The sequence below is a fragment of the Paralichthys olivaceus genome, chromosome 20, assembly GCF_024713975.1.
Source record: "Paralichthys olivaceus isolate ysfri-2021 chromosome 20, ASM2471397v2, whole genome shotgun sequence".
Taxonomy (NCBI): domain Eukaryota; kingdom Metazoa; phylum Chordata; class Actinopteri; order Pleuronectiformes; family Paralichthyidae; genus Paralichthys; species Paralichthys olivaceus.
In genome coordinates this window covers 19,930,351-19,943,761 of record NC_091112.1, presented here as the reverse complement: position 1 = coordinate 19,943,761, position 13,411 = coordinate 19,930,351, and the positions used below count along the sequence as shown (strand labels likewise).

At 36.7% G+C, this 13,411-nt stretch overlaps 1 protein-coding gene across 13 annotated transcripts in view; it reads right to left on the bottom strand.

Annotated features, from left to right (window-relative positions):
• Positions 1-3,619: 3,619 nt before the first annotated feature.
• epb41a (erythrocyte membrane protein band 4.1a) overlaps positions 3,620-13,411 on the bottom strand; it is a 70,742-nt gene continuing 60,950 nt past the window's right edge. For 11 of the 13 annotated variants that reach the window (XM_069516206.1, XM_069516208.1, XM_069516213.1 and 8 more), the window contains 4 exons: positions 12,515-12,631; positions 11,008-11,088; positions 10,562-10,681; positions 3,620-6,202 (listed from right to left, as the gene is read on the bottom strand). In XM_069516206.1, coding sequence (XP_069372307.1) covers positions 10,583-10,681; positions 11,008-11,088; positions 12,515-12,631 — 297 coding nt within the window. In that variant the 3' untranslated portion in view covers positions 3,620-6,202; positions 10,562-10,582. The remainder of the gene's footprint in view (positions 6,203-10,561; positions 10,682-11,007; positions 11,089-12,514; positions 12,632-13,411) is intronic. The other 2 variants (XM_069516217.1, XM_069516209.1) reach the window with 1 other exon arrangement.

The window sequence follows — 13,411 nt, the reverse complement described above, 5'->3', positions numbered from 1 at the left end:
TTTTAGAGTTTCACTTTTAAACATACATCAATTTGTCTTTCATTGAATATAAATTACAAACTCCTCCCCTGAAGTGCTACAAATGAAGCAATGCTACAGTACTATATTGTTTTTATGGAAATTGAAAAGTATCTATCTATCTATCTAACAGCAGAAAAGGCTAAACATTTAGAGAACAGGGAAGTTTGCAGCACAAACTCTTCCTGTTTTTATGTACCATTTCACAGCAATAGTGCAAAAATGTAAAGGATATCTTTGTTTTTAGCTTCACTTTGAAGTGTTAGGAAATCTTTATTTTTCATTAAAAAAAATCATCAAACACCAAACTCCTCCCTTTAAGCACAGGTAAACCACAGAACTCCTTTGCTTTTAGGTAAATGAAAAACTCCACTAAAAGAACGAGAGTAAAATAAATTCGAATTAAATAAAATATTACAAAATAAAACTTAAAAACTGTACTGGTTTAGTATTCCATTAGACAGCAATGTGTACAAATGTGAAAAATACCTGTGTTTCACACTTTGGGTCATCATTTTCTTTCATAAAATGTAAGTAATTTGCAAAGGCCACACAATTATATATATTGTTTTCAAGCAAATAACAGGATCAAGATTGAATAAAAATACCAAATACCTAACCCTAACCCTAATACCAGGCAAGATTAGAGCACAAACCTAAAACTCCATTGGACAGCTGTAGTGCAAAATTATCGAAGCCTACCTTTGTTTCACCAGTGCAGTTTTTTCATAAAATGTATCTCCCACCCAGTTCTGTTGTTCAAGTGCCACTGAAGTCTCAATGCACATGATGGTAAATGCTCTGTATTTATATAGCACCTTTCTAGTCTTTATGACCACTCAAAGTATTTTACAGTTCATACTGTGCATCTATTAGCAGCACTCTTTTCTATGAGGGGCATTTCGGGGTTCAGCATCTTGGCATGGAGATGGGGAAGATTGGGATCGGCCGCTCTACCCCTCCGCCACAGCTGCCCCACTGTGGAGACACTGGGCTTTCCCAAGAACCTTGCCAGAGGTGATGTAGTCCATGTGGGTTTTCACGGCAGCCTGTATTGCTTCTTTGGACGCACTTCTTTCTCTTGGTTTGTGATGACTACATAAAATAAGACAGTAATTGGATTTTTTTCCAAAGCCTGACCTGCATCAACTTAACAAGAAATTAATTGAACAAATTGACCTGGCAAAATCTAAAAGCTCTTTTTCAGTGGAGGGTGGCAAACAGGGCTGTGGGAAAAGGCTTTAAGTTGGGGGGTGCTGTAGTGGGAGGGGAAGGTTTTGCTTTGTTCAGCTTAAAGCTAAGAATAGGCGATAGCCATCTTCATATTTTCATACACATCATTTTTATTTAACGAGTTTCAGTGAAAACGTTTTCTGTGAAAATTCCATTCATGTCACATTCCAAAACAACAGGTTACTGTGATATGAATGTATGCAACAAACGTAGCCAAATAAATTTGTTAAGACAAAGTATCAAAGTGAAATTACTGTTTAATGATAATGTTAAATCGCTGAGCCGCAGGTCATAATAAACCAAACACTTTACCTTGAGCTGGTTGCTTTAGTTGTACTACTTCAAATTTGGCTTGGCCCTCAGTAGTTGTGGAGATAAAGCCCCTCAATCCAAATTTGTTTCTGTGCCATTGCGAGCTACTTTAAATGATGCAGCATTGCTGGCCAGGTACTGTACGTGACTTCCATTGACTATGATGCATACTTATTCAGTATTTAATTATTTCACAAAACATCCCCAGGTAATCATTTCTCAAGTAAATAAGATCATGAGGATCTGGAAAAAAAGTCAAAATATTATAATGTTTTTATACATCTTCTGTGATATCTGCCTTTTAATACAGGGAGCGCTGCAGCACCCCCAGCACCCCTACTTCCCACGGCACTGGTGGCAACAATAATTTTGCTGATTAATCCAGTTTCTCTCAAGTATGGTACAAAACCATTCGAAATCCATTCTCCACTTCTGTCAGAATCCGAATCAGCTTTATTGGCCATGTATGCATACACATACAAGGAATTTGACTCCAGTTTTTCCATTGCTCTCAACTTACAGAGATAGACAAATAAACAAAAAAACAAGGACAACAAAGCAGAACAAGGTTAAGCAATTAGATAAATATATAATTACAGTTTCTTCCGACTCTGTGAGTATGTCACTGCTTCACTATGTGCACTGCCAACTGAATCGAGCCAAACCGAGCGCGCCCCTCCATCTCTCCATACATTGAATACATTTACAAATTCTGTTTTTACTCTAGTCTGAGTTTACAGATGTGTTCGATCACACTGTGTGTATGTGAGCACGAGAGATGAGCTGAATTAGTTAATTAATGTATTCAAACATACAAACGTCTAAACTCTAGTGGGAGACAGAAAGAGAAAAGTGCAAGAATATGCAAGTGCACAATGTGATATCGCCCTCATCTTAAAAACGGCTGTTACCTTTCCCTTAAATTCTGGGATAATCACATAGTAGCCATGCAATTCAGTTATAGTGATTCCTTTGGCCTGGACAAACATGATCACTGTAAGCAGTTTACACTGTATGTTTGCTTATTAGATGTAATGGTTTTTTTCTGTACTCTTATATGTCCCAATTTCAACCTTGTTATCACATTTTCATCACTTTAATCAGTTCTTGAATGTTTTTTTGCCATGTTATCGGTCTTTCATAACATTGCTCTATATTATTCCCTTTTTACACATCTTCCTGTTTGACTGCCTTCTTTGCTTGTTTCAAACTACAAAATGTAAAGGATTGGTTCATATGTAGAAATCTGAATAATGTTTCATATATTTAATATATCATGTCCTGTCCTGGCACTGGCAGAATGGATTTTCTCTGAATTAATCACATTTCTCTCACCCATACAAGCATATACTCCCTGCTCTAATAACAAAGAATACTGTTTTTGGTCACCCACAATTTTAAGATCAGTTTAGATTTAAAAATCCTCTGGTGTGCAGCAGACAATATTCAACTGCTATCTGTAACTACTGCTCAACTATTGTAACTAACATCTCAATCATTATTTATTATAATTATTATTAGTATTACTAATTTACCCTGGTGCTGCTGTTATCATTAATTATATAATTATATCTATTAATATCACTACTATTATTGTTATTATAACAGTCTAATAGTGCTTATACAACAGCGACCTGTTCTTGGTCTCTCTCCTCTCCTCACTTTTTTTACCCACTCACCTCAACCAGTAGAGGCAGATGGCTGTTCACATTATTTGGTTCAGCTTAAGGTTTCCACAGTCACAAAGTGCTTGGACGTTGTGAGCTGTTGGGTTTGTCTACAATGTTGTAAGTTCTCCCACAAATGCCATATTTCTTTCATCAAGATCCATTAATAATTATAATAATAACCCACATTTTTGAAATAATGTTAAAAAAAGTTGAAAAATTCCACATCTTCCTTCGTGCTTGGCCAAAGTCCCATCCTTCCACCAAGTTTCGTTGAAATCTGCTCAGTTGTTTTGGTGCTATCTTGCCGACAAACAAACACAGACCAACCAAGCAACAAATGTACAGTGGCAAAAACATAATAATAAAAAAGACAACAGCTACACATATTTTTATTTTGTGCGTGGTGCTCTTTTATTAGATGTCATCCCGTGGTGGTAAAATGAGGGTTCACATTCAAGATACTTAGAAATATTGGCTTGCTTGTTTTCAACAAGAAAAAGGGAGTGCCACAGTTAAGATGACAGCACAATAAAAGAACTACAACATTTTGGGATGACTGTACAAAATATTGTGTTCTAAAGAAACATCATGATCAAAATGTTAATTGCATGTGCTATGATAAATATGATCTGAATAGGCAGTGTGTACTAAGCAGGAGGTTATTTTGGTCCTCTTGTCGTGTTACAGTAATATTAAAGCTGTAATATTAATGTGCATTTGCACACAAGCAGTAAGCTCATTTTTAGACTTACCAGATTAAAGAAATAGTTTAGAGATCATCAAGTCCTATATAAAGGAGGCTTTATGAAATAAATTGAAGGCAGTAGACAGTGCTGACTAATATTTAACTCATTTTGGGGTCACATGAATTGTCCATAAAATGTTTTTTTTTTTTTTTTTAAATCTCAGGAATACTCAGCAGTGCTGTCAGCTGCACTTGAGGTTAGTACTGGTGTCCCACAAGGATCTACTCTGGGTCTTCTTCTATTTACCATAAATGAAATTATCTCTCCCACTCCAGACTGAAATGTACATTTTATGCAATCTCATAACCTATGTGACATATGTCTTAACTGGTTTAAAATCATATGATTGACTATTTAGTGCACTAACACCTAGTCTTCTTGCAGTATTTGAAACTGAAATTTGAAACTCCCGACATCAGTCGATATGCTGCTGTTTGTATAGAAATCATGTTGACTGTATGACCTTTGTGATGCAAACCTTGATTATACTTACTTTGTGTCACTCATTCACAGCAGTTTGATGGTGAACAAATAAATAGCAGCTAGCAGTTTAACTAATGACATCCTTACTTGGTGTCACAGACACATGGTATGAGTGTACAAATCAATGCTCTGAGCTAATTCCTGAGGTTATTTAATGGGAATATTCAATCAAAAATGACTATGAGGAATTTTCTGAGCAAAAAGGGCAAAAACCCTTATCAGAGCACAATAGATGGTGCATATCAGGAGAGACAATTAAAGGGAAATTTAAATTTACAATCATTAGTCATTTTATTATGGTTTAGGGTTATCCTTATCCTCCACTCTAATGGTAAATCCTTTTCTAAATTAGTGTGGTTTCAGGCTGCATTATTAAAAATTTTAAATACATCAAATGTTAAAACAGAAACTTGCTACAGCTTCATAAATTCAAACATGTTCCTACATGTCATCAATTACTTGGTGACATGTTATGATGATAAACTATTAAAATTAAGATCAAATTTAAATTGGAATTCCCCTTGTGGTTTAAGCATAGATCTTAAATTCACAGGCTTCACATTTGGACCTGGTGTAAAGAAGAATGGAATGTGTTGACAGTGACATGCAATAATTGAATTACTGCCTTTATCAGATTGTCATGAACTTTGATTTCCTCTCCCTGGATGAGTACACACTGCCCATTTAGTAAAGAAGTAGACATTGAAAATACACAGAAACACTTCAAATGCTGAAATCAATTAGTAGAAATGACTTAACTGTATATGATGACCGAAATGTTCTCAGTAAAAAATCTTGAGGTTACATACAAGTGTGCTGAGTATATCTAAAAATGCAAAACACACAAAAATACAATAGGGTTGGGAATAAATAAAGAAAAGGTCATTTCATTACACTGCTGTCTCCTTGGTCCTGATAAAGCCCTGTTCTAGTGACACAAGCACAACAACAAGAACAACAAGAACAATTAAAACAATCAAAGATTTCAAAATCACTCAACAAATGAACAAGTCTGAACTTTAAATAAGGTGAAAGGAGTAATAGCCCCCCGGTTTGGTAAAATCAATCTTTTTTTTTTATACATGAATTGAAAAAATATTTTTTTCACATTGAGAGGGAAAATAAATATTTACTGTACAAGAAATGACACCAAACCCGTGCTAAAATTTGAGAGGGATCCTCATCTCCCATTGTATACAATCCCAAGAAAAATCACCCACAATCCCACAAAAAAGTTGATACTTTTTTGAATACATTGTAAAAAAACACTTCAATTCCAAGTTATTGATAACCAATTCTGATGGTAAGAAAAACTGTAGAAAAATAAAGTACCATTAATCTCAAGATTAAAACACCAAATGCCCTTGAAAATTTTCTCAAAATCTCCAGAGAAATTGGAGAGAAAAAAATCCACAAATGCTGTACTTTATTTTCTTTTTTTCTCTTAAATTTCCTTTTTTTGTGAGTTCAGTGGTTGATCTTTTGGCAGTAAGAGGAACAAGATGGGGATTGTGGGGAATACTGGGAGGGTTCTTGGGAATGCTCTGGTGACTGTCTCCTTCAGGCCGAACTCCATGCTCATGGAGATTCAAGTTCATAGTTCAAAGTTGATACTCATTCCCTCTCCTGTGGTCTGGTGATTCACGTCGCAAAGGCAGTGCATTTGGGTCTTATGGCTGGGGAGTGCTGAGGTAAAATGGTGTGATGGCGACACAAGAAAGGAGGGATAAGTGGGGGCAGCTGAGAGATGGCAGAAAAAAGAGCAAGATATCAGATCAGAGCATGATGACACCAGCACATTATGACATGTGAGTACAGACCTCTTGGAATAAATTAGGTAAAAATAGAACATAAAATGAATTTAATAGTTGCATAGAAATGGATTTATTGATAATAAAATAATTTTACTGTAAATGAGAATAATTAATCAAATAAAATTAAGTAAATCAGTCTAAACTTAATCTACTACAATGTAACCTGTGCTGTGATTGTTCAAATGATAAATTCAGTATAGTTAATTCTGATCATAATTTAATTATAATTTCCACAGAACAACTAAAGAATCATGTCAGAATCACCATTCTTCTGAAAACACTGTCCTTTAACAGATATAATGTTTCGATTCATATATGCAAATGCTTCCCAATTTGCAGCTTGTCTACCCCTGTCGGCTATGTACCTCACACTACCATCAGGGTTCACATTAAAAGCCTCCCAGGAAGGGGAAGGATTAGAGCCCTGAAGCTCCAGAAATATTTCATATAATATTTCTAAATCAGGTGTTGAGAAAAAAATGCTTTTTGTATCGCGTCTGTTATTACAATTACATTTTAACATGTGCAATGATGATGGCTGAACAGTAAGCACGAACTGCTTAAAAAATACAAGGATAATGATGGCAATATTAAACACAGGCACAGTACATCTTGGCAACATGAGACACCCACACATAAAGTAGTACATAAGCAGTAAAGCAGTACATGCTAACATAAAGTGTACTTATGAAAACCAAGAGGGAAGGCAATAAGAGGCTCCATGTCACAGTAGCTTATATTTATATAAGCTGCACATTTATATAAGCTGAATGTGCCCTTCATAAAGCAGCATGTCTTTGCCAGAGTAATGGAATATGTAGGACTCTGATAAAAGATGTTGTGGTTATAGTTGGGGGATGTGGCTGTTCTCAGGCGCCACTCCTATATTTAAACACATTGACGTTGACTGAACATGCTAGTAAACCAGGAGTACATGGGAGCATTCAGGCCCTCAGTGAGGTGTCACAGGCTTTGTTCAGACCTGGTATTAACTTGAGTCTCAACCCTAACCCATCAAAAACAGACTGCTTGGACAGCAAATGGTATTCTAGTGTTAAGGTGTTCAAATTTATTCAACTAGTATTCATTATTGATTCTGGATTTTTTTATTACTGTGTTGACCGGTGTGCACACAGCACTTTAAACACCAGCAACCATGTAAGACCTATCAAAGTCGTGTTCTGTATGTTGCATGTTTTGTTGCAATATATTTGCACTTTGGCCTGTGAGAAATTATATTTTGCAAGAAAAACTTATGGAATAAAATTATGCTTATTTTACAGCAACTAAACAAAATGTAGTTATACATAAGTTGTAGAGCCAAACATTTACATAGCTGGTGGGAAACACATACTGGGATACTTGTGTTAACAATCAGCTCCAAAGCCCCCTGGATAAAATGAGCAGAGCAAGACTACTTGAGGACCGGTCTGGGCTAAACGTTGACTTGGAACAACTGAAACATGACAAATGATGTTGCAACTCTAAAAGAACAGAGAGGAATGCTGTGGTCTGGCAGACCACACTGAGGGCTTGAAAAGCCTTTCGTTCTGGATAGCCCCCTCATCACTGAATAGACAGACTGGGAGGTAGGGCTCTTATGTTTACATACCAGGCTGTCAGTGGGTTATACAGCACCAGATTCCCAGCCTGGACCCTTTAACATCACATAAACAAGGCCATAATTAAAGCCTCGTGGGCAACATTACTTAACATACCTTATGCTGCCGGAGGCATCTTGTTTCATGATGAATCAGATTTAACCAAACTACATCTATACACTACTTTTTTTCATGCACATTTTTTGTCACTTGAGTTTCAATATAGAACTATCTGTCATGTAAAACTTCCCATTCCCACATTCACATAATTGTATTTGGTCTCCTGGCCACCAGTTGTTTTCTGTTGGAATAACAGTGATGGCTTCAGAGGCTCATTATGGGTTCATTTACAAAGATGTAACATTTGCCATCATTACTTCTTGCCTCCATGCTTCTTCTTAAGCGTAACTATCAAGAACAGATTTACTAAGAAAATGGCGTTGGGTGAATGTGAGCTAGAGCTTCTGATGACTCTGCAGCTGAAACCTGCACCTGTATTCAGCATCTGATTTACTAAGACAGCAGCACATTATACTGTCAGGCTATGGATTGAACCTGGTGCTGACCTGCAACACACAGCAACAAACAGGTGCTGCTCAGTGAAGAGATTTCACTAAACTCACAAAGCTCCAAAAAATACATAATCTTGACTCCATATGTTAGACTCACAGTAGAAAAGGAATATGGATGTTACTGCAGGAAATGCAACCAAAAGCACATTTAAATGTGCTAAATCTTATATCTTGTCCTGTCCCTATTATTTGTCGAATGCATATGGAAGGTGGAGAGGTGCACCTTGCAAACACTTGCTAAAATGACATGAAAGCTGTAATGCCAGCTTGCAGAGTCTCTTTGATAAATGCAGCACGTATGTTTGTCTGCCACAGAACTCAGGCTCTTAATGCTTTGGGTCTTTTCTCAAGTAAAAATGATAAATTCAGCTATAACCAAACACAGGCATTGACAGAAGACCTCAGAGTAAGAGGTTAAGCAAGTAAGAGAACTTAATTATATTTAACTTTGAACTAGTTAAATAATCAGAATAATTAAATCATTTTAAATTGCATATAATTATCGAGGGTCTGTGTGGATTTGTATTGCTAACTTCCCTACATATTCAACATTAGTGCACATGTAGCCATTAATTTGCCTCAGTGAATCTAGCATTAATTGTTTATGGGTCCAACTGAGGCTGTTATCTTCACTGGTCTTCACCACTCACTGCTAACTAATTACTTAATTCCATTACCTTTAGTGCTAATTTACTTGTGTTTAACAATTCAACAATGGATTATCTGATTAGATTTCCTAATCAGATACAGTCATCTGGATTACGTTTAACGTTATAGTTGTATGCATGACAACTTTTCAAGATTTTACAACACTGTGGTCTTTTCTGATTTCCTTTTCAGTACCGTTTAAATAAGACATTTCCTAAAAACAGCAGTGCTTCAAAAGAGCTGAGCAGTCATTAGGTAATCATACTCTGTTCTGCTCTTGTCACACATTCTTTACAGCTCAACTGGATGGTGTTGTATTCTACTTAACTGGGTTACTTTATATTATAGTCCTTATAGACTGTATATTACTATGCTAACAATGATAGCCATGCTAATTAGCTGCTAGCCTCAATTAATGACCATTGAGAGTTTGCTATATTCAGGGCTGCAAGAGTAATCGCTCACACACAATCAACATGTCACACACAATGGCTTAGACACTGACAGGTGCACCAGCATGCAGATGAGACATGACAGATCTGTTTTACCAGCCGGCACAGCAGCTAGCTGCATTGTTTTTTGTTGGTTCTCCTGTCTGCAGGGTTTATAAAAAAAAATCGGAATTAGCTTCAACCTTATTGGTTACTATATAGACAACACCTGTTGAGTAGGGCCAACAAAATATTTCGGTCCAAGATGTCGGTTCTGGTGTAAAATCTAGGGGTCATTGAAGGTCAACTACGAACTTTCTCCCTCACACTGAAGGAGCTAACCTTAAGAGTATAGAATAGAAAAAGAGGAATTGAACTTTTTATTTCTTTTTTTTCGACAAAACAAACCACTTTTAAAGGTACAGTGTGTAGAATTTTATGATATCTATTGGTGAAGTTGCATGTTGCAGCTGTAAATATAAAGTATTTAAATGTAAAGGGCCTTTTCTAGGGTAAAGACACTACAATTCATATAATTTAGATGAAACGAATTTGAGAAACATCATGAGAAATATTCTACATTAGTTTTCTGCCAATAGATCCCTTTCACCTAAATCTTACACCTTTGAAAGGCATATTCTGTTATGTATAAAACATTTTACGTCACTTAAGCAAAGAGCATTTATTTTCTATCGAGTTCTTATTTATAATACCTCAAGTTGAATGTGAAAACTGTCAATATATATTGTTAAAATATTATCGTGTAATATTTTCTTTGATTTGACAGTCGGTTGTTGACTACACACAGACGTTGATACAACTAATATTTCAATATATATTAAACTGAATCATAATGCTATTTTTTTGGGACCTTTGCTTGAGCTAGAGCTTTGACTTTCTGTATCTGGACCTCTCAGAACTTTTTATTTGAATGCCCCTGATCTACAGGAACAGCAGCATCACTGTGGCAGGGTTTCATATAAGAGCAGTCAGAATGATGATGGCTGAAGATGGGTTCAGGGTAGGCACTCACCTTCCAAAGGATCAGTCTATGTTACTCTGGGGTGATCTCTGTTTCCTGGTGCACAACCACTTTGGTAACAGACATATCTGGGTGCTGCTCTTTTGCCTCTTTAATGGCCTGAGCCAAAGCCTGAGGAGTGAACAAAGAATAACAATCCAGGTTTGTTAAGGAGAACACAATTTACGAGTTTATTTAAAGTGGCTTGCGTACAAAACCGATTCACTTGATATATGAACACAATTACTCTATGAGGCAAATTAGGCCTACAAATAATTCCATCCTCTTCTATCATGCGCAGAAACATTCCAAGCAAATATTTGAGCCAAACACACAATTAGAGCACTTGCTTAGTAGAGCTTTAAGGAAAAACAACATTATTTTGCACCATTTAGTGGGAGCAGTAAAAAAAAAAAAACATGGATCACTACTTCTCCTTCATCTTTTACATTGCTCACCTTGTCATGATCTATTTCAGTGTCTCCAGTGATGACGATTCTCTTCTCAATGCGAGTCTCAGAGATCCCGCCTTTCACCGTCTACAACAAAAACATGATACAAGCTGTAATATGACAAAACTGAGTACTGATGGCCCTGTTAAGAAGCATGTGGTGTCCCTGAGAGGAAGAAGATGGATGCAGGCACAGTTTTGGAAAATGTTGCATGGCAACATGGATGCATGCAAGAATCTTTCAGAAACATTTGACAGTGTACATGCATTTAAATGAGAACAAATCACTAGAATGGCTATGCCAATTTCAACTGGAAACATCAGCAGTCTTGTGCCGAAGATGGGTTATGCTAGAATCCTTGAAATATTCTTGTATAATATTCTTTAAATCCACTAGACCCCTTGCTGTAGAGGATGTAAACAGTGAGTATAAGGATGCTGTATAGATTCAGCTGAGGACCACAATTTCTGGATATCTGGCAACATCTTATTAACCAAGGTTGCTGCTCCTGTTTGCAATGTATCCATGGATATACACAGACAACTGTTGTTGTGAATTATTTGAATACTGGAATACTTGATACTGAAAAAACATAATCATTCTTATGTAAGTACTGGAGACTGGAGCATCTTCATACTATGATATAAGCAGAAAGGATGTACACTGAAACTAAAATGCACTCACTGGACACTTTATTAGGAACAGCACACTAATACTAGGAAGTTCCTCCCTTTGCTCTCAAATAGCCTCTGTTTTTTCATGAAATCAATGCCACCGAATGTTTGACATTTCCCTTTGGGATTCTGCTCCATGTTGACATGATGGCACATCATTTCTGCAGATTTGTCAGCTGCATGTCAAATGTTAAGTGAGCCTACCATTTCCAGCCTCAGCACAAATCCAAATTCATCAGACCAGGCTGCATTTTTCAGGCTTCAACTGACCAGTGTTGGCGAGTTTGTAACTACTGCTGTCTTTCTTTGGCCATTCTCCTCTGGCCTTTCTCATAAACAAGGCATTTCAATTTGCAGACATCTCACTCACTGGGTGAATTATGTTTTTGGCGTCATTCTGAGAAAAACCTCAGAAAATGATGTGCATGGGTAATCTCAGGAGGTGACTAATAAATACTCAAAGTACCCAGTACTGCCCAGAGATGAACGGGTGAATGGCAATAAACTATACTGTAGAGAGCTTTGAGTGGTCAAGACTAAAAAAGCCCTGTATAAATACAGACCATTTACCATTAGCACCTCACTGACGTTTTCTTGATATGATATAAATAATAAGCAATCCACATCACTTTAGCCACATGATTTTTTAAAACTGAATGGTATTTCTTATTCTGGGGAGGCTGATGACAAGGCTGTATAGTCTCCAGATAGCCTCAAGCAGGTACTCAAACATCGGGTCAATACCACTGGCACAAGTGACTGAAAGTAGATATGCATCACAGCATAGTAGTAAATTACTGTATTGAGTTTCTGCAGGTCTGTTAGTGATGTGAGCAGACCTTTGTGATCTGGGTGGTGGTGGTGGTGCTGATGGTCTCGGAGGTGATGGTTTGGGCACTCAGCAGCACCCCTGAGTCCCTCTCTGCCAGGCTGTCCACCGGCTGTGGGAGAGACACCTTTTAAGTGTTAGACAAGAATTAAATTAAAATTAATACATTTTAAACACACTCAATTATCTCTTATTTATTATCTGAATGTGTAATTTCTGTAATTGTGTTGAGTGTTGAACCTCAGGACTTCACCTCCTAAGGACTTTATTTACCAACTGAACTTAGATGGTCTTAGATGGCATCACATGTTTAATCAAATTGGTATTCTTCTTTTCTTATTCTTTCATTTGACAATTTTTCTAATTATAGGTTGCATTATTCAAATAACTTTAATGTTGATTTTGTTGTAAATTCAAAAAGTATATACTACATATTTCTCAAAATAATCAAGTAGTGGTTATGGTAAAGAAATTGTATTTTGAAAAGTGAAATGGTAATAGAAATAATAGCGGCTGGATTATTAACTGAGTGAAAGGGGCACCTGCATTGCAGCCTTAGTATCTCAACCTACCAAAAGGTTCCAGGTTAAGTGTTAAGTGTAATTGTAAAATTTACCCATTCACACTGATGACAGCAACCCAGCTGGTCTGACCGTTGGAAGCAATTGGAATTAAGAATCCTGACCAAGCACACTTAGACATATGGACAGGAGGACTTGATATTGAACTGCCCACTCCTATAATGGGATGACCTGCTCTACTGCATGAGCCACAGCTGCCCAGTGTGTGATATTGTGTTTCTGATGATATAATATATGGTTTGTTAATACTGTGACGATCAGTAGAGCTTTACTAGTAAATATTGTCATGTCAAGTCATGTCCATTTTATTTATATAGCCCATTATA